Raw genomic sequence first — 22,913 nt, 5'->3', positions numbered from 1 at the left:
AGGAGGAAGCCTTCTTCTTCTTCTTGCTCAAATATCTTGTTTTTAAATGAATATATATAATGGGGTTATGGGGCACATACAGAGTGGTTTTGATTCTCAATTTCTCACTGTAAAAAATTAAGCAGCCTATGGTGTCGTTATGCGGCGAGTGTTTGGGGCCACCAATTTGAGTAGTAATTAAGGAGTAAGGTGTAGGTTGGTGTACAGTATAGTAGAAGTAAGCGGTAGTATGCAGCAATGTAGGCCTTACCCTCTCCCCATGTCTCTCCTTCTCTTATTTCGTATCTTGTACTGACGCGTCAAGACAAGCCAAGCTCACTTTCGTCACTCTGCGTCTCTGCCTATCATATATCATATCAACCTCTCCTTCCCTCTATTTCCTCATCATCTCCACCTACAAGCATTTTGAATAGTTTTGATTTTACATAGCTATATACAGTAAGTACTACAAAATGCATGATACCGATCCCATACGGGTTCTTGTTGCCACGTTTTAAAATGGGCGCGGTAGATCTTCTAGATCGATCAGAGTTTTAATTATCCATACAGTTAAAATTAGTTGTGAGCCTTCACAAATGGCTAAACAAATTTTGATAGTATATTTGGTACCTTCTCCGATAAACGAAAGACAAAGTATATAGGATTAGTCTTTAGTCTCAACATAAACTCGAACTGTGGGGAAGAATCATGATCATCCCGGCAATTAGGAAGTAATTCTCATGGCCAATTACATGTGCACTCATTTTCTAGTAAAAGAATTGTATGTATTCTATTTCTGTTTGAGAAGGATCAATTATTTCTTACTTAATCTGAATAAGCTGCCGAAAAGGAATATATAGTTATTGTTTAGACTGCAACTACCTAGCTTAATAATGATTACAGTAATTTACTGCCAATGTCTGCGTAAATGACCTGGCGAAATTATTAGTTTCCCAAAAACTCAGTTGGTTAGTGAAGTTTGAACAACCAATTCAGCTAAAGAAAAGTTGGAATGCAACATGAGACCTACCTAGCTAGTATGATCATGAGTTAAAGGTTTTTTTCATTTTTTGGGTACAAAAAATGGAGTTAAGAAGTTAAAAGTGACTTTGCGCGCAGTAAATTTTCATTTGGCAGAAAGGAGGGCAAGAGATTTATGTACGTACGGGAGATCTAGGGAAGTTTCTTAGGTTACACGTACAGTTAATATTCATGAAGTTTCATGTGTCTATGTCATCGATTGGTACAAAATTATTAGCATGAAAAGTACAAAAAAAGAACCTTTCCGTAATAGAGGAAGGTGATCCATCGATCTGTACGTGATGTTCCGATTGTGAATAGAAGTTTTTTTTTATATGAAAATAGGTCAGTCCTTTCATTAAAATTCAGCAAGCAGTACAAAAACGAAACACCCCTATGAGGTCGACAGAAAGAATCGTTCATTAGAAACTCATGAAACCCTATTCTAGAAGAATAACATCCCAAAAAATTCCGAATACACCCACCTTTTAGGAAATTCACGCACTATTATTCTAACAAAAACCTAGAAACCTCGAAACTTACATAAAAAGGTTCCAACTAAGGCTCTGGTTTTTGTGACCCAAACAAAAATTAAACAGTACTATGGGCCATAGAGACCCAATCCATCCCGCCCCATAGCAAAAGGGTAATCCAGCCCACTTGAACCCCTAGACTGGTGAGCCCAAAGCTGAGGCCCACAGACCAAATCAAGGCCCACGCAGCCCATCCACTCCAAATGCAGGCCCAAAGAGTAGCCCTAACCCAATAAGCCCACATGTGTTTTGCCAGCCAAAAGCCATCAGCCACGCCGCCGCCAACACTTGCCGTCAGAGCCGCCGCTCCATCATCTTCGTCCTCCCCACAAAGCCTACCAAACGCAACCATATCCGCAGCAATTCCATGACCTGAACCCGATCCCGATCTAGCATAGCCACTGGGACAACGCATCTCATCCTCAAAGACTACTCGATCCCAGCAATCAATCACTTCCAAAGCGCCCCCGATCGGATCTGAACCCAGATAAACATGAGCCCAGCCATCAACGAGTCCCCATCCGACCTCGCTCAAAGCGAAAGGCCCCATCCGACCTCGTTAAAAGCGAAAGGCCCAACGCCGCGTGACACCGACATGAGGAAATCTCAGATCTTCGCAACCAAACTAACCGCCATCATGGAACACAGACGAAGCCATTCGCCGGTGCCACCAATTAGAGGAGAAGAAAGAGGAGCGCCTCCACCCTTCCAACACCGAATTACCGAGCCACTGCGTAGCTGGGAAACCTCTCTACCGAGAGTCAATACATTTGTAGCGCCGCTGCCACCAATCAAGGCAAGTTGCGGCCTTAGGGTTTTTCTCTCTAGAGAACGAGAGAGCTTTTTTTTTGGTTAACCTATGCTCGCAATTAATTAAATTTGTTGTATTGTGAATAGAAGTTTAATGTCTATCCAGTATCTTAAACTTGAATATGTATACTTAAACTAGGAAAGCAACCACTGACCATAAATAAGGAGATGAACTCTTGTGACTGTACTTTTTTGTTTCAGAACTCATACTATTAATCATTTAATGATGTTCACTGATGACTAAATTTGGACACAGAAAATAGTCATAGGCTGTATTAAGTTCCTTAATTTCCCAATTCTTAGAAAAAAAGTGGAAATATCATCACTTCATCAGTAATCTTCAAAACCTAATGGGGGATATTGTGTCATTTTGATTATAGTTGTAGACCTGTCGTGGTTACCATTATTAAATATTTTAGACCGTTAGACATATTCACATTTCATTTATATCCAATGGTGAAAAATATTCAAAAAATTAACGTATGACATACATCAACATATACTAGAATTTTCCTTCTCTCAACTAATTAGTACCTTGGCACCTTCGAATGCACTGGAATGGAGTTAAATTTTTATCTCTTTTGAGAGGGCATCCATGTTTCATAGACACTACTTGCAAATTTTTGCTCCGAGAAAACAGGCGACTAAATTAGGGTTTGGAAAAAGCAAAGGAGACTATGCGGCCTGTCCGGCGGCGCCTCCACGTTGATCGTGGCTCCTTGCCTCATAGACGATTGGTGGGTGTTGCCGGACGGGCTCCTGGGATCTGGGGGCTCTCGGCTTTGGCCTCTCTTCATCGGTCTGGGCTGGGAACGTCTCTTCTTTCCTTTCAAGCGGCGACAGGTGTGGGTAATTGGCGATCGGCGATCTGTGGTGGCCCGGGTGTGGAGTGGGTGGTTAGTGGCCAAATCATGGCGGCGGTATACCATGGATCGTATGGCGCTGATTGCTTCTCTATGGTGGGTCACTGGACGGAGATTGCAGCGGTGGTTTTGGGCTCCCAAACTGAGGGACACAGACGGGTGGAGGTCCTCCGCTCTGAGGTGGCAGGACATGGTGATTTCTGATAAGTTTCTTGGACAACAGGCCGGAAGTTTGGCGTGGCTCGTTGTATGGTCTGGGTTTCTTCGACGAGGCGAACTCGAAGGGAGAGTCTTGACACTCTTGTGGTGGTGGGCTGCCGGCGAAGCACTTAAGGGGAGGGAGGAGGAGTATGATGGCTCTTTTTTGTTTTTGTTTTTTATTAGAGTAATTTTTTTGGTTAGTTCTTTGGTTAATTAGGCTTTTTTTTGTCATTAGAATGTCCCTACTCTTGTAAGCTAGGATTGGGTCAAATTGGGGTGCCATGGATATGGTGTTATTCCTGTGGACGAGTTGGTTTATATTCGGTTTTATCTTATGGTCAATGTGTTGACGAGCGATCCTTGCACGTGGTCTGGCATCATTGGGACACGGTGTGGAAGAGGGCGTTGGTTTTTCAGGCGGTTGTCTATGAGGTGTTATCGAGATTCTCAGGATTCTCTGTAACCCGAGAGGTTTGGCGATATGGTGGGTTAGGGGTTGGGCCCTTTTGGCTCATGGAAGTCATTCATGATGACGGACCCGTAACTGGTTTAGGTTTTTGGGAGGAGAGTGGAGAGTTCTTGTCCTCCACTGGTCATTCCCGTGTTATGTAATTTTGGTTATTTTAATAAAGACTTCTTCTTCTCAAAAAAAAAAAAAGAATGCACTGGAATGATTGTTTATGCTGGATATGACTGGTGCATTTGGTTCTCCTCATCTTTGGGGGGTTTTTTTTTTTTTTTTTTTTTTCTCTATTCAGTATTATTTAGGGTTTTTTTAATTTCTATTTCCGATAATTATTTCTCTTTTTTTTAACGTACCATTGTCGATCTCGTAAAAAGTGTTCAGTAAAACTAAATACTCCTATGATGTGTACTCGATAGAAATCCTAATGATCGGTTAGTGTAATGGTTATTTTAATGTTGGATAACCTCAACTACTTAGCTCCTTTGGACAGTATGTGTGGGAAACAGGCTCTGTGAAAGAGATATCTGCTGATGTACAAGATAATATTATAGAAGACAGTTATATAAATCAAAAAGGTTAAAGTTGCAGATCGAAATGCTTCAAACAAGCACTTTTTCTTGCAATATGGTTGCTTTCCATTTTGATTTGAGAGTAGAATTGTTGTTACCTGCATGCAAAGGAAGCTTCATTTAGATTCAGTTTGTTGCTGCCTTACCCATCAACAAAGGTAAGGTTACGTCTTTACTAGCTTCTCTTTTAGTGTTTTATTTATTTCACGAGGATCGATATGGACAATACTACACATTGTTGGCTTGTGAGTTTTGAAATTCTAGTTTCTTTGGTATTTCCTCTGTCAACTTCTTCAGGATCGACTTGGCTAGCTAGCTAGGTACACACACACATATGTGTGTATATAAATAAACATAATCATTCTCTTTATTGCCTTTATGCAATTATGTACATGCTCAACATTATACACATGGGGCCAAAGGAACACATTCATTCATACATGAATAATTTTCACATTCTTATCTAAATCTGAATGATAATAAATTACAAGAAAACTTGATGATCAGTGGTAGTCAAGGGCTGAGTGACCCTAAATGTTCTTTTAGAAGGTAGGTATCACACATAGATATGTTTGAGTAGGACCCAAACACCTTTTACTCTTTTCGACATGCATGGACGAACATGATTTGCTTGAGTCAAAATCTTTGCCATTCTTGGTACGTACAGTTAGTGGGAGGGAGCTGGTAGACTCTTAGGTCATTTCTAGTCAATTTGATTCTTTGTGTAACCACCAAAAATATAAGTCCAGCTATGTAGCACTGACCCTATACAATTAATGAATAATACACTAATTTATTATAGTGGTTGAAAATTATTTGTCAGCACATAATAACACACACACATAGATGATACTGTTATAGTTGTGATCTTTGGTAAGGGCAATTATGGATATAGATCCATTTATATAAGATCGTCGACATGCATATGGTCTGGAATGTGAAAACATTTTTTAACTTACAATTATTTCTCTGTAAGCAGATGTTGTGCAGAAGTACTGATTTTAAGGTTTAATAAGGTTTTAGCCTTGTGAGATTTCAATTTGTAGGGTTTTTGTTGCAGGGGTGTGTTTGGCAGTGTGAATATAAATTAAAGTCATCGATCAGCACCCCCAAAAGATCAGATGTCCAGAAACCAGTTATTTGTTTATTGCTCCTTTGAGGTTTACCGAACAGGCACAATTTGCCCCAATTCCTTTTTTCGCCAACAATTTCAAACCAGAGAATTAGGGACACTGATTTAGGTCAATCTTGTGCGACTATAGGGTTTATTATAGGTTAATCTTGCGTGATATACTAGGCAACATATATCTGCAGGTTATTCTATGTTTGGAAAAAATAAACAATTAGGGCAAACTATCGAAGATTAGAGGGGTTCAAGTCCATAGTAAACTTGGGAGTAGTTTCACTGTAGTAAGAAAACCAGTTCAGTAGAGTGCGTAGGAGGAAAGTTTGATAATTTTACACAGTTTACTTATAGAGAAATTTTATATACACATCCCATTTCTTTTTTGTTAATTTTTTTTCCAAAATCTTCCTTTTATACCCTTGTTGAATATTCACCTTTATCTCTCCTTCTGCCTCCCAACGTTTAATAACAATCAAAAGTTCTTATCAACCTTGCTTATGAATTTTTTTTTTTTGTGGGAGAGTAGAAGAAACCTTGCTTATAGAAATCAAAAGTTCTTATCAGTTAAAGATATCGGCAAGCATGTTGATATTCACTTACCTTGAAAATCGTGATCTACATCCAGGTCATGAGTTCGAGTCACCACGGGAGTAAGAGTATCCTTTTATCCTCTTTAATAAAAAGAAAAAAAAACTATCTACATCCAATTTGGGTAATGATTATGATGGTGGTGGTTTAATTGATGGAATCATCGTTTATTGTTCTCGTCAATAGTGCGATAAAGAGAAAAAGTAAAGTATTACCATTACCTCTACCCTTATCAGCAACAGCAACGCCAAAGCCAAATTCTTTGAGAGACTCTTGTCATGGAGTTGATGGGTTTTGTAAACATCAACTCCATAATCAGTTGAAGATTTTGCTGAGTCTGATTTGGTATCTAAGATCTCTAATCTCTCAATATGTTTCTTTTTTTTTTGTTATTTCAGTTGCTGCAAGGGTGTTGTGGGAATTGAATTTGTCCAAAAAATAAAAAAAGAATTGGGGATGTGTATATTAGGTTGTGTATTAACTTATATAATGGAAAAATCGTTTTCCCAAGTGAATTGAATATGAAATAGGTTTTTTCGAAAACATTGAATATGAAATAGTTCAGGGTAAGAGAATTTTATAAACATAGGTTTGGCTTTCTCTTTCAACCGTTCCCGTGAGACACATTCTGTACGTTAGCATCTTTGCAAGTTTCACGATCAAGTCTTCTGCAATTTGTTAGAATATTAACTTCATTTTGGATATTATACTGATGCGTTCACATGATACAAAATTTGTTAGAATTTTCAAGGACCACAGTCCACACCAAATTCTGAATAATCAACCTATAGTGACAACAACCCACATTCCAAATTAATAATATATATACAGACATGTTTACTTGCAAATAAATAAAAACTAAACAAGATTTTCTTTGATTGTCATGACTCATAATGAATATTCTTTTTCCATTCAAATTAATATTGAATTTCCCCTGTCAATTCTCTGAGGTGTTATAAAAATCTCTACGTGAATGTTTCTTTAACTTATCCGGATCCACTCGAACAAATCTACAAGTTGTTAATGGATGCGTGAAAATAATAACAACAAAAATGGAAATAATTACTAAAAACAGGTAAATGAAAATGTGCAAGTGTTGTGGGGTCGTGTTTATCTGAAGAGATGGAATTGTTGCGGTTTCTAGGGATTCCCTGTGGCCTACGGTGGAGACGTCGAAGTCATCATTGACATATTTACATGGAAGACGAAAATGAAAGTGATCGGATCATGAGGAAACCCTAGCCCTCTTCTTCTTCTTCCTTCAGCTTCAACAGGATATATAGAAGATATGATTACGGTGGTGATGATTGTACTAGTAATACTTTAGCTGCTTAGGCTAGATAGTCTTCCAGCTTCCTATATTTTCCGATCTTTCTGTGTAAATGGGAAAGTAGGAAGGAGAGGGTGTATGGGTCACAACCCGTACTGTGAGGAATCCTTGCCGGCACCACAGTAACAACATCAATATGGACACCATATACGACATGCCCTCTCCTTCCTTCCCCATCCCACTCCCTCCCCTTAAGCCATTCAATCACTATTCCTTTTCGTCAATTTGTATATATATAAATCAATTATTAACCATATGATCACAGAGCTCGATCAGTTTCAGATTTGGAAACTCGCTGAAATGCAATGGCTGTCCTGAAGAGGTTTAATACTAATCGGCAGTAATTTATCGGACGCGTTAGATCAAAATCCAATCCAGACCATCCTCGATCGATCTAGAAAATACAAAGTAAATATGATTAGTTAAAGATGAATGAGAGGTAAAAAGATGGAGGGAAATATAGGTATGGATGGAGTGCATGGCATGGAATGGAAATTGAAAAATAGCGAGGAAGTGGGACGATGGAGATCGACAACACGGAAACATGTGATCTGCCTGCTTGATGCATGTGAGTGATGGAGACATCGGAAGGACACGTGGTGATGGGTCATTGGTGGGTCCTATTTCCTTGTGGCTTTCTCTTGGATGGAGCATAAAGTAGAAGACATGGTGCTGTGACTGCTGGTACTACACCAAAGGGGGACCCTAAGGAAGAAGAAGGTCAATTAGGGTTAGGTTAGGGTTTTGTTTGCTTAATTATAAGGGGCAATAAACTAGAGTGTACTGCAGGGGTAAGTTTCCTCAAGGGAAAAGAGAACTCACGGGCTACAAAACAGAGTACCTACCCCACTGGCTTAGCTAATTGGATGGGTCGGAATGGAACCAAGGGAAAGATTCACCTGCAACTTCATGGCTTCATGCACAGAGAGTGGGGGGTGATGCAACAAGTATCTTGTAAAGGGAATTTTCATCAGAAGTGACATATCAACTACCAACTTTTGCTGCTTAGCTATTTCCTCTTGCTTTCCTTTCCTTGTCCACTCTCACCCATAACTAGCATACTTTCGTGCTTTAATTCGGACACGTCCTCTACTGCCCTTCTTCTCGCCTTGTTTATTATTGACAACAATAAGCCTCTTTCTTCGTGGGCTGGTCCTTGTGTGTTATTCATTGTTATCTATACTATTATTAAGAGAAGAGAGCTCGCTCTCTAAAATTTAAATCATTTACCAATTTAACCTTTCTATATTAAAAAAATTATGAAATATAATTAATTAATAGAGATACTATAGTAAATTGCAAAATAAAAAATAAAAGAAATAGTAGAAAACATAGTAATTGTATGAAAAATTTCTCTACTGTCTTTAGCTTTTATTCACACACACATAGCAGCAGGTGAGCCCAACCATCAATAAAGGAATTTTATTAATCTAGAGTCTACGAACTCTCAGGCCTACTAAGTGACACCATCTTTTGGGTTTTGCAGATTGGGGTTCGGACCCAAAGTTTGGGCCTTGGGGTTACTATGCAATTTGGGCTGTCACCGTTTAGATTTTAGGAATTAGGCTTCTGCATAAGAAGAAATATCTTTTCTGACTTACGTTGCTACTAGAACAATTGGGCCAATTACACCTCTGTAGTATACCCCACCTACAGCTACTCATTGTTTTCTCTTCAAACAATTCTAATGATACAACAAAGGGACCTTACAAGTCACAACGGGCTGCACAGAAGTATAGGAAAAGGGAACGAAAAGATTCTCCCTTTGCAGTCTCTTTCAGAGATTGAATGTTCGAAGTCCTAACTCCTAACCCAGCAAAAGTTTTGATAATATCTCCCCCATAGTCTTCTCGGATGTTTCGCCTTCATTTTCCATCTCTAAGCCAGACTCGAGGACAGCGGCATCAAGCACCAACTTCCTCTTTGCAATCTCGTAAACATTTTCATCAACTGTACCCTTAGTCACTAGCCTGTAAGGGACTTGAGCAGGTTAGAGGATATAGCATTTGCAATTTACATCCGCAACAAAAACAATTACTCAGATACCGCACCATCAAGGCATAAAAGGACAAGAGAAGACCTGTATATGGTAACAGGCTTTGTTTGGCCAATGCGATGACAGCGATCCTCTGCCTGTCGATCAATTTGTGGGTTGAAATCCATATCGTGAATGACTACAGTATCAGCTCCAGTTAAGTTCAAACCCTGGCCCCCAGCTCTTGTTGACAGCAAGCATGCAAATATAGAAGTGTCGTTATTGAATGTATCGACTATCGTCTGTCTTTCTGTTACCTGAGTACTGTGATTGGAAGAAATAGGTTAACAGACAAGAAATATAAATTTCAATGTAATGATTAACTCAGAGTCATATGTTCATTCCCCGAGTTAGAGAACAACTGCTTTCTAATACCATGCCCACACGGCCCAGGCTCCATTCCCTTTGCTATCTTCCACATTTTAGAAACTTCTTAAAACATCTTGCCTCCCAGCAATTCTTGTTTTCAAAATTGGAAACGGAAAATTTCACAAAACCCCAACATACAGAAATGGTACCTATCTAATCAAGACTCGGACGTTCAATGTTAAACCGGTGTTGTAATTCAATCAGTAAATGTGACACATGTACACCAATACCTTCCATCGAGTCGTCTGTATGTAACCCCTATCACGTCCAAAGCCCACTCCAAGATATCAAGCATTGACGTCCACTGGCTAAATATCAGAACTCGATGCCCAGCTTGCTTCAGTGTAGGAAGAAGTTCAGCTAATGCCTATTATCATTAACAAGACGGCTGTTCTCAGTTTTGAGCAGAAAGTATCAAAGCCTGGTATCATCTCCAAATTTTGATTCAAAACCATATTTAAAACTTGTAGTAACATTATACCTGAGACTTTGCGGAAAGCATAACATCTTCGTCTGGAAGACATCCCTTCTTATCAGTGACATCATAAGATAGTAAAAGCTGCAGGCAAATGAATACCGTAAGTAATGTACTAGGGAATTCATTTATTGCGAGGACAATATCATATTCCACTCATAATTAAGGTTCAATTTGCAGTCAGAGGCAAAGAATCCATTAGTGCAATTCCAGTAGAAATCTTTAGTAGAAGAGACAGCATCCATTCTTGTGTACTCCTTACTCATGTATTGTTTTATAATTTATAATCGCATTAGTGCAGAAAACTGTTGCTTTTAAACATGGCTTAACTTCTACAAATTTTACAATAATCTATAGATATATACACCAAATATATCTTGAAGGCATACATATATACACACGTGTAACTATAAAATAACTAAAAATATTAATTCTAAAACATTATGGTATAATTTAACATGACAAACCAAAAGGCTAAACAAAATTTTCAAGAAGTTAAGAAGATACCCGGTGGATAGAGAAGTCATTAAAACTTTTCATTTCCTCAATTACTCTGTCTAAAGTACATTCAAAGCCAAATGCACCCATTGGATGTAACTTCCTGGCAAAACGAACTACATCCTCATCACTGTAAATACGCCTTACTAGTAAAGGATGGTTTGCGATCTACAGAGTATGAAAGAAAACAATACAGCAACAATAAGTGCAAGATATACATAACCATAAAAAAATAATGGGGAACACAAAAACATGATAAATTCAGACAGCAGCACCTTACGAAACTGAACAAAATAGTTGGAGATTTGCCGCCGAGGAAGAACTCCAACGATACTGTTTGAATTAGCCTGTGAAGTTTTTGCAATACGAGCTCGTGAAGCTGCACGATACTCCTCAATGGCTTCTTTGTAGGCATCATTTTGTTCCTTATCCATGATAACATACTCCACCTGCATGAAATGTCTCAGCTTCTTTCAAATATGGTAAAAGAAATAACCAAAACAGAATTCAAAAGGAAAAAACAAAAAATAAAGAAATTGTTTTAATATGAAAAGTGAGTCGAAGTCTTCAATTTGTACAATATGAAAAACGAAGTACTTCAGAAGAAATATGACCAGGCATAAACTTATAAGTCATAGCATACCCGTTGTATTTTAGGAACAAGTTGTTGCATTACATCAGATTTCAAACGTCTCAGAATAAATGGTCCCAATATGGATTTCATCCGACTAATCAAATCTGTATCGGCAGCACTTAATAGCTTTTTTAAGTCAACATCCTCAGTAGTAAAAAGATCTGGCATAATAAACTCCAGCATTGACCATAGCTCCTGCAACAGAAAACCATCAAGCCATTGGCAAAGAAAGTTTGGAGAACTAAAATGCAAGCATAAGTTCCATGTGAAAACAATACTTGATGTTACAATCTTTTAACGGAATTTTTAAAACTAATTTGACTGGAATTACCTTAATTCAAAGAAATGATAAATCATGAATACAGAAAGAAAGAGAAGATGTGATAGTAAAATTCTTGACAATGTGTCCAATCCAAGGGATAGAAGTGTTTCCAGAACTACAAAGGAAGCCTACAAAGTGATGCAAAGATACCATTTTTGTTCATGAAAGTACGTGGCTAGTTAAGTAATATGTCAAATTTAACAGTAAAGAGCAATACATGTAAATATACCATTTTTGTTCATGAAAAGTGAAAACTATGTGGCTACTAAAGTAATATTTCCTATCTTAAAAGAGTAAAGAGCAATACATGTAAATCATTTTGTAGAGGTGTTCCCGTCAGCATTAGACGCTGGTTTGCACTTCTTGCAACAGACATTAGGTTCTTCCACCTGTAGCTGTTTTTATCCTTCAGAGCATGAGCCTCATCCATAAGAACACAACTCCACTGCCAACGTTTCAGAATCTTACGATCATCTTTCTGCTGTGCACTGTTAGACCATAAAGAGAATAAGTAAAATACCAATAAAATAAACATATTGGTCAGATTCCATCTATAGCACAGGAGCAAACCTGTGTCTTTCAAATAGTGAATAGCACACAAGAATAACATTAAAAGGAGGCGGCATTCCAGCTTTGGCCAATGAGGTCAACTCCCTTGAATATGCAGATCGCGCAGCCCCATGATACTGGAGAACAGAAAATGATGGGCACCACTTCTTAAGTTCTCTTTCCCAGTTTTCCAAAACTGAAGCAGGACATACAATCAAATGGGGACCCGGGTCATTGTGTAAATGTTTCAATAGCATCAAATACGTTACGGCCTGTGGTAGAAGAGCAAATGTTACAAGCTTGAACTTCAATATATGCTTGAAGTTAAAAGTATTATTAAAACACAGTAAATGAGATTGCATCCCCACATACCTGAATGGTCTTCCCTAGACCCATCTCATCGGCCAAAATAGCTGCAGAGAATATTAAGGAAATTAAACTAGGCATTGAGAATTGAGAAATCTAGCCTCAAACTGTATGTATGTGTCTGTGATATAGATCTTAAAAACATACTAAATATATATATATATATATATATATATAAAACATCCATACATGAATCATTATGCGATATCAGACAACCTAGCGTTTATATAGGTTGAACATAACTCATTAATTTAACAATGTAATCCATTAAGCACAGATGAATTTATCATTATCATACTAACTCAACTTATTATTCTGATCAAACCACTCTTATAGGATCAATTATACAAAGACCACTGCCAATCCTCGCAAGTTCTCCATTTTTCTTGTCAAATTATCAATCTTTGATCTGGAAATGTGATAATAGTATGGTAAGGTGTAGTTTCTAGTGAGTTACCACGTGTTTTAAGACCTTGTACTAATCAAAATATCAAGCTTCCACATTTGCAGCAGAGAATCAGATTTATTTATGCTCTGTCAAAAGTAGTTGCAGAAGTAAAATGGTGTTGACAAACAAGGGAATATTAATGTACCTCCTCCAATACCCTTTCGATACAACAGAAGAAGAAAGTTAACACCAACCAGCTGGTATGGCTTGAGAACAGGTAGAAAATCGGACTCGTCTGATCTACATGCCTCATTAATGTCATCCTACAATAAATTACAAAAACCACATCAATTGTCAACCTCATTGAAAAGTGGTGATCATGAGAAGAAATAGATTTCATTAGTCTATGGCTCTATGCATATTGAGGACCTCACAAAACGTTACCAAAAAAAAAACCTTCACAGAATTAACTCTTAAGAACAACATATAAACCACCTAGTACCAAAACTTCCTATTGCTTTTCTAGTTTCTTAACGAGCAGCATTCTGTCTGTAAATTTCTAACTTTTCCTAATTCACCGAAAGTAAAGTAAAAACAAAATTACTGAACCCAACCTTCCACCAAGACTAAACCCTAGCTATGAAGACAATTCTGATATACATTGCACAAGAAGCTCACTAAACCCTAAGTAAAAGGCCAAATTCGAAAGCACCTGAGTGACAATCCTCACAGAGGAAGCGTCCACTTCAGCATACCGATCACTCGCCGTCGGCGCCGACGAACCATGGAGCTCCCTCTTCAAATCCGCCGATATTTTGGCGCACTTCTGCAAAGCTCTCCCGACGACGTCATCGTCCTCCGCCTCCGCCTCCTCCTCCTCCTCCTCCTCACTCGTCGACTCCAACTCCGCCCAATCCCCGTCGCTATCCTCGTCCTCGACCACAAACCTCCGTCCACGCGTCACCGGCCGGCGGACCTCCTCGACGACGTCGTCGTCCTCCAAATCGTTCTTGATCTCCACGCAATCGTCGTCCGAATCGTCCTTAATCTCGACGCAATCGGAGTCGTCGTCGGAGACTCGGCGCTTCCGGTAGGCGAAGGACTCGATTGCCGGCGGCGTCGGCGTCCTCGACTTCTTGAGGACGCGGGAGGGCTTGAAGGAGGAGGAGTGCTCCTCCCACTCGTCGTCGGAGATTTCGAAATGGTCGAGGCTGCGCTTCATGTCATCAATTTGGGGCTGAGAATCAGAATCAGAGAAGCAGTGGATTTGAGTGGAGAGCTGAGAGAGAGAGAGAGAGAGAGAAGGAAGGAGAGGATCTTTCAAGGGTTCAAGAGTAGTACGAGTGAAAAGGAAAGCAAAGGAACCTAAAGACCGCCATTTCTTCGGGGGATATTTGGCCTCTTCTTATTGCGTGGTTGAAAATTGTAAATTAGAATTTTTGTTGGGCTTTACCTTGCTTGGATACAAGAGAAGTCGTGGGCCTATATTCACTTGATCTTCAATTTTCTAGGCGGCTTGAAATGTTTACTGGGCCTTTTGCAGTAGTGTTCGCGTGGTGGGATCAGGTGACCATAAATTATCGGGATTGAATTCAACGGTTGAGGTTTAAATGTCTTAAATCCTGATATTTAATATCAAGATTTAAATTTAAATTATCATTATACGTTGACTAGGTGAATGTCTCTCATCTTACAAGAATACAAGGGGTTAGAGCAACTCCAACAGCTTCCCTATAATTTTTGCAAAAGTCAAACCTTTAGCCTCTTTTTCTTCTCCAACTCCAACAGATTCTCTAATTTACAGTAATCTATAAAATCTCCATATTTTTCTTTAAAATTTTGGAGTTTGCTGTAAATATAGGGAATTTGGTTTTCTCTCTCCTCATTTTCCCTAAAATAGAGATAGTTATAGGGAATCTGTTGGAGCAAAAGAGACTCATTTTTTCCTAAAGTAGAGAAAAATCAAAATATAGGGAATCTGTTGGAGTTGCTCTTAAAGAAGACTGCGCAGTCATCGTATATGTTAAGGGTTTTTTAGGGTTAGGCTTTTCAATTTCTTAGCAGTCTTTCTTTCATTCGTTCAAGATAGTTTGTAAGTCTTGTAGCATCCATGACACTCTCGGTGATGTCGCTCTGAAAGTAAATAAGCAGTGTGGGTGTGGTGTGTATCCTCACGTGCAAAATGATCTCAACCACCCATTTATGACCATGAAATGCTATGAGAATGTGAGATTATTTAAGTAATTTTTTTTTTTGAATCCGGATCCTCTTCTTGGCTACTTCTAATCCTATCCGTCGATTCAAAATTTAAAGGCTAAAACACTCCACATCAACATTTGATTCATAATGGAGCAAAATTTCACTTTTCAAGACAGACAACCATTTTTTCTCCGTTTCTTCTCCTTCACTTAGGTCCGTCTCTTCTACCCCTTCACATAGTTTCTGGGGAAATGTTCACCCTCCACCATCAACCATGGCCTTCATATCTAATTAATGTAAATTGCCTTTAATTCATGTATTTCGATCGATTAATTTTCTTTCCACCCAAACATCAATCAACAGTCTTCATTTTTCGTTTTCAAATTGATTACTAGAATTTTTTTCCTGAACCAAAGGATTAATACAATTGAAGCTTATATGGGACTGAATTGAATAGCTATCATTTGGGAGAAACAAAAATGAAAGACAGCAGAGTTAGTACAATTGAAGCATACCTAGCTGGGATTGAATTGAATGCCATTCATTTTGGATTGAAACAAAAGTGAAAGACAACAAGGTTTTATTCTCCTCTTTAGCACATTTACTTATATGAAATGAGAACGAAAATGAAGGGAATGATTTCGGTGTATTAGTTTTTCTGCGTTTACTAACATGCATGTATGGTATTTGCATAGGTGTGGGTCTCACCTTATTGTTAGGAATCTATTCATGAATAACCCATAATTTGATAACCAAGGGAAAATATGGGTTTAGGAATGAAAACTTCAAGAATACATTTTTTTTTACCTGAAATATCCCTACATATTTTCATTAACCCCAAATTACCCATAACTACCCTATATCTGATGAACATTTATTTTTGTAGGAGTATTTTAGTAATCGAACTAGTTTTAATTCGGATTCATGAACATTAGTACACAACAATAACAACATCAATTGTAATCAATTGCATTCCTAATAATATTCCCGTATTGATTCCTTTATTCTCCCATTCCAGTTGTCTCTGATTCATATTTTTTCAATAGCAGGTAAGTAAACTTGTCAGGTTCTCATTAAATTATTGTCACCCTTCTCTTTCTATCTTTTCCATTTTCTAACCCATTCTTCTACGTTGATTGAAAAGACTTGGAGAAATATGTAGAACAAGGAAAGAAGGGTTTTAGGATCTGGGTTGATAGTGCAGCTTCAAATTTCTTCCAATTTGGCTTCAATTGCAAAGGAGAGTTTTAGGATATGGGTTTTAAAGGACAGCACATATGTTTCTCGAGTGGCTGACCTCTTCGATTAGATATTTGATTTGATATATGGGTTGTCGATTTGATATATAGGTTGTCAATATGTGCAGCCATTAATCTTTCCAATGATTTATTGAAAGCAAAAATTATGCATGTTTGAAACTTTGGAAGGTGTTTCAAAAAATGCTTTGGAGAAGAAAGGGAATATGAGAATAAGTGAGATAACAGAAAGAAAAGAAAGATAACGTCGTAGCTGTTTAAGGAAAACTGAATTGGGAGAAAATTGAGTCGTGCTTTCAATGATAATAGGAGCCTCTTTATATAGAGGATTTCAAGACATAGAATCAGAGTTGTACAAGGAAAGATAATCGTACAATTAATCGGTATCTATGAATATCTCTAATTCAAAATCATATTTCAACTAGGTCAAGTAACCTAGGGTTTGGGCCATACACATTCTGGATTTACTTGAACACTCCCCCTTGTGTCACCCAAACGTGGTGCTCCTCTCGTTGCCTCATTAAAAACCTTGCCGAGTAACAAAAACCATGTGGGACAAAAATAACCTCGGTCGAAATGGAAAAAGAGCACAACACACCCTTCACGTTTCGAGACCATAAGTGTAGACATCTCCCCCTGATATCTGCATCTCCCCCTGATGACTACAGTCATGGAAGTTCAGATAACTTCAGCAAACGATGCTACCAACACGTTTCTCAAAAGTGGAATTTAGGCAATGACTTAGTGAGCAAGCCTGTCACACTGTCCTCAGATCGAACCTAGTTCACTTTGATCTTGAGGAGAATCTGTTGTTGCTGATTATGCTTGGTGTTGTCTCTATTGATGTAGCCTTGCTTCATTTGTTCAAAACAAACAACATTATCTTAAATACTAGTAGGCTCATCTGTGGTAGACTTCAAACCACAATTGTTCGAACATACGTAATTATGGATCCAATCCATATACATTCACGAACCACTTTGTCTTGAGGAGAATCTGTTGTTGCTGATTATGCTTGGTGTTGTCTCTATTGATGTAGCCTTGCTTCATTTGTTCAAAACAAACAACATTATCTTAAATACTAGTAGGCTCATCTGTGGTAGACTTCAAACCACAATTGTTCGAACATGCGTAATTATGGATCCAATCCATATACATTCACGAACCACTTTGTGAAGAGCAATAATCTCTGCATTGTTCGAAGATATAGCGACTAGGGTCTATTTTGTAGACTTCCAAGATATCATGGTCTTACCCATGGTGAACACTTAACCAGTTTGGGAATAACATTTGTGTGGGTCAGAGAGATACCAAACATTAGCAAAACCTTCCAAAACACATGTTGTTTTGGGATGGGGATAGTGGATGCAGGCCAGTGTTAGTGGTGTTCCTGGTGTGTGATGGGTCTGAATCAATCATCTCTCTGTAGGGATAGAACAAGCCCATATCAATCTTACATCTCAAGTACCGAAAGATATCTTTTACACCAATCCAATGACGTCGCGTTGGGCAGAGCTATAACTAGCTAACAAGTTCACAACATATGAGATGTTTGGTCTTGTGCATTGTGCTAAGTACAATAATGTGTCTATTGTACTTAAGTAGGGCACTTCTGCCTCTAGCACATCTGTCTCATCATCATTTGGACGAAGAGGATCATTTTCAGGATCAAGACTACAGACGATCATGGGGGTGCTTTAAGGTTTGACTTTGTCAAAATGCCTAAGCATCTATCAACACGATGCTCAAGTTCCAAACTGAGATATAATCGTGTTCTCCCAAAATCCTTCATCTCAAAATCGGATTTCAAGTGTTCAGCGGTTTCCCTTAACTCTTTAAGGACTTCCAATGAAGATCATGTCCAACATGAACCGCAATAGAATCCAAAACTTATTTCGGAAACGCGCGGGCATATCCCTTCCCAATCAAGTAGTCATTTTAGTGAGCGTTTCAACCTTATTGTAAACGCGCTCCGTGGTCTAGAGCCACTTGACTTGGGTAAATGAAGTTCACCATGAACCTTCATGTACATTCCGTATTTAGATCCCCATAAAGATACGCAGTGACCACATTGGTAAGCTGCAGGTTCAGTTATTCGGAAACTACCAAACTGACAGGGTAATGGAGTGCAATGACATCCATTACGAGAGAATATGTCTCATCATAGTCGATTCCAGGGCGTTTTGTGAGAAGCCTTGAGCCATAAGGCGAGATTGCCACATCTTTTTCTCATCACGCTTTCTAACGAAGACCCATTAGTCAATAGGTTTTATGTTAGGAGGTGTTGGCATCAGTGGCTCAAAAACCTTCCTCTTCATTAGAGAATCCAACTTAACCTGGATCGCATCTTTCCATTTAGGCCAAATCTCTCTACGTTGGCATTCATTCATCAACGGAGAGCGGTTCGATATCATCGGACTCAACAAACTCATGTGCAACGAAATGTGCGATTACATCATCAATTATGATGGAGTTTCTATCCCACGTCTCATGTACACTAGTGTAATTTTCAAAGAGCTCTATATTCTCAAGAATAAGTTCTGACGTTGAGGCATCCCCCAACAATAATCACAATCCAGAAGATTCTCATAAGACTGATTTTGAGTGTCGATGATCAAAGGATTGGAATGTGCCAAAGTATCCTTCGAACCCATAGACCTCTCATGCATCCTAGCTGGGGCCATGGCCTGTAACGCCAGAGTGCCACTCTCTTTGGCATTGGCGCTATGCCTACCTCCATGTAGGGTGGCATTACGTCCTCTCTTAGGGACGTCCATCTTTGCAAGCATATTTGCAGCAGATATGTATGATCTTGTCACTTTAGTGGAGATCGAGATGAGACATAGTGGAGACAGGCCACGACAATTCCTGTCATTCCCGCTGAACATTCGTGTTCTTATCTTCCCCTAACGACGGGAAGACTGTCTCATCAAAGTGACAACCAACAAATCTAGCGGTAAGGAGATCGCCTTGCAAGGGCATTAAGTGGCGGACGATTGTTGGAGTCTCAAATCCAATGTAGTTTCCCATTCGTCTGTAAGGACCCATCATAATGCGTTGTGGCGGCGCAATTGACACATAAATGGCATACTCAAATATGCGTAAGTAAGATACTTGTACCCAGTCACTAGTTGTCACGCAGAGGTCAATTAAGTGGCGGTGGGTTGTAGACGAATTAGCATAGCTGCATGCAATGTTCTAAAAAACGGCATAGCCGGCGCCTAGGTGCTAGGCGGTAAGGAACCGTCGGATTTTGGCCTAGGCGTTGCCCTTAGGCGCTGGGCTACTAGGCGTCCGCCTAGGAGGGGACTAGGCGGGTGCTAGGCGACCCTAAACCCTAATTGATTCTATATTTTGACTATTTTTATATTTATAATTAATTTTTAGACTTTAAATATTTTTATTTATATTATTATAGGTCATAAAAATAATTTAAAAATTAAAAAAATAAAAACCGCCTAGTCCCAGCCTAGGCTCCCGCCTAGACCCCTAGGCGCTAGTCCCCGGGTCACCGCCCGACTAGCGCCTAGCGTTTTTTAGAACCTTGGCTGCATGCGATATTGCATCACCCCAAGAGAATATAAGGAGATTGGTGGGCATTACCAATGTCCGGGTTACCATCGTAGTCGTTTCCGCGAGACCATTTGGGTATGTACATGAGAATATGATGTCCAACATTAGTCCCAGGGATATGCAATAACCATTGAAAGTCTTCGATGTAAACTCTCTAGCATTGTCAAATCCAATTGACTGAATAAGATTATCCGGGGAGTGAGCCCGTTGTCATATGTTATGTGCTAGGAGTGTAGTATAAGTAACATTACAAGTGGACAATGGCACAACATGTGACCAGCGTGTTTGCTTGTCAACCAACATCATGAGATATTTAAACGTCCGCAAGTTGGTTAAACTAGTCCATCATGAGCTCATGAGATATCTATTGATCCCAGCCAGATTTGTAGTCTTCAACCCTTCACTCTAGATCATCTTCTTGATCTTCTTGTTCCACATCGTGAGCTTCTCTTGCTTCACAATATGCTTTGTTGCCAGTGACAATTTCTTCACGAGCTCTACAAATGTGTGCCCAATGACCATATACTTCACATCGAGAACATACATCTCTTTGCTCAGACTCCATTGATTGAGGCGCTTTGAAAGCGTCATTTAGATGGCTCTTAGTGTTGGTGGCGCCACCAACATGACCAGAGGCGTTGCCTCCCTCTCTCTTTCCACGATTACCTCTTCGGTTCCATGTTCGCCTATTTTGGTGGTTACCTTCCCAAGTAGAGTGATTATATGGACCAGAACGTCCAGAAGTATCCCTAAGATTAGGGTTTCGCTCTTGGAGCCCTCTCTTAGGGGCGCGACTATAATTGGATTCAGGAATATGCTCTGTTTCCACGGATCTCGAATTATAGTTCTTCACAAGGATGTTGTCATGCCTTTCAGCGACATTCATAACTCCAATGAGCTCATGAAACCTTGTGATCCGTCCTGCAGTAACATCGATTCGATGGTTCTTAGCAACCATCAATGCAGAGACGGGGAAGGTAGAGAGAGTTTTCTCAATCAACATCGCATCTGTGATCTCTTTACCATAGAATTCCATTAAGGATTTAATGCGAAGTGCTTCCGAGTTGTAGTCAAGAACTGACTTGAAATCACATAAGCGGAGGCTATGCCATCTCACTTCTAGGTCAGGAAGCAGGGAGTCACGGATGTTGCCAAATCTTTCTTCGAGTGAGACCCACAGCCTTCTGGGGTCTTCTTCATTCATACACTCGTACTGGAGCGAATCATCCATATGACGAGTCATTAGGATGATGGCTTTCGCCTTATTTGCCTCTAAGGCTGCTCTATTTGCTTCCAAAGCTTGAGCTTGCTCAACAGTTAGCACGTCCTGGCTAGGCTCTAGAATCGTATCCAGGATTCCATCGGCCTTGAGATGCTGGTGGACATCACGAACCCACCTGTGATATCCAGAGCCAGTTGTTCCCAATGGAGCAAAGTCCAATTTGTTCAGGTTACTCATCTTGAAAGAGAACAAGAAAAAGGGTTAGTTTCGGAACGGAAAAAGCTACCACGAAAACATATAAAATTTCTGAGCGTAATCGCTCCCAAGAAATTAGGAATTTCTTACCGTAATCGCTTCAAAGAAATTCAATTCCAAGAGGTGTTGGATTCACTACACCATAAAATCTCATCTATAGCATTCGAAAAACGCTATGGTAGGATTTGATAGCGTTTTAGTAAACGCTATGTCTGCCCCAGCTATAATAGGTACAAGGTCAGTCATAGCGTTTTCGGAAAAGCTATGAAAACATCCGCATCTATAGCGTTTCACAAACGCTATGAAAAGTTCTGTATCTATAGCGTTTGTATAAGATTCAATAGCGCTTAATAAATGCTATTGTGAAACAATCAATAGCACTTCCAAAACGCTATTGAACAATCAATAGCATTTAGTAAATGTTCTTAATACCTATGTCATAGCTATTAGAAAATGCTATATATAATATCTTATAGCACTCAATGGCCCTGCTATTGGCTATCCTACATCTTTAAGTGCTGTCAGAAGTAAACAAATGAACAATTGCTCATTACATAATTTCGGTAGCAATCGACATAGAAAGTGTTAACATTCATAAATTAAAAACTACTACATTGTCTCAGCCAAAGCTGTTTTCCTTTTGTACAAATGATGGAAATCCTACTCAAAATAAAAAGCCTTTATAAAGACACTAATCTGTTACTCCTAGCACATGCTTTCTTTCATCTATACAAAAGTGTGAGGACTAGATACTAGTTTCAAACAAAAAGTTGATGGAGTTGAAAGTAGATAACATAAAACCATCCTTATCTCGTAAGCTACTAAGCCTCATTGCAAAGTTATATTGAATAGATATACAGCAAGCTGACTTCTGCGAATGATTACCAAAGAATGATTAAATGTATGTCTTTGCTATTGTGGGCACCCATAAGAATGATAGCCAGTAAATAAGGATACGTTTTCCTGCAGCAAACCAGCACAAAGTTCAACAAGTGCAGATTACAGATTTTCCTGGATTAAAGCAATGATCAAAACTTAGCTTATATAAAGCTAATAGTGACTAGAGTCCTTAATCATGCAAATTAAGCCTAGTCTTTAGGTCAGAGCTAGCAAAGTCATAGTTTCCCTAAATCAAGTTCAAGACAGTGAATATATATCAAGTAAAATAAGCATCAACTTATATATATCTTCTAAATTAGGTGTGAATATATATCAAGCAAAATAAGCATCAACTTATATATATATATATATATATATATATATATATATATATATATATATATATAT

General features: G+C 38.9%; 1 protein-coding gene across 1 annotated transcript; it reads right to left on the bottom strand.

Annotated features, from left to right (window-relative positions):
- Window positions 1-9,059: 9,059 nt before the first annotated feature.
- LOC133709447 (protein CHROMATIN REMODELING 19) lies at window positions 9,060-14,506 on the bottom strand. Its single transcript, XM_062135193.1, has 12 exons — window positions 13,834-14,506; window positions 13,327-13,444; window positions 12,740-12,780; window positions 12,389-12,639; window positions 12,126-12,306; window positions 11,506-11,691; window positions 11,138-11,311; window positions 10,872-11,030; window positions 10,371-10,448; window positions 10,120-10,256; window positions 9,566-9,784; window positions 9,060-9,455 (listed from the first exon to the last, which is right to left on the bottom strand). The coding sequence occupies exons 1-12, from the start codon at window positions 14,341-14,343 to the stop codon at window positions 9,293-9,295; spliced, it is 2,217 nt and encodes a 738-aa protein (XP_061991177.1). The 5' UTR covers window positions 14,344-14,506; the 3' UTR covers window positions 9,060-9,292.
- Between the last annotated feature and the right edge of the window lie 8,407 nt (window positions 14,507-22,913).

Source organism: Rosa rugosa, chromosome 5, assembly GCF_958449725.1.
Source record: "Rosa rugosa chromosome 5, drRosRugo1.1, whole genome shotgun sequence".
Taxonomy (NCBI): Eukaryota; Viridiplantae; Streptophyta; class Magnoliopsida; order Rosales; family Rosaceae; genus Rosa; species Rosa rugosa.
Note: the sequence above shows the minus strand (reverse complement) of the source record. Positions and strands in the feature narration are given on the sequence as shown.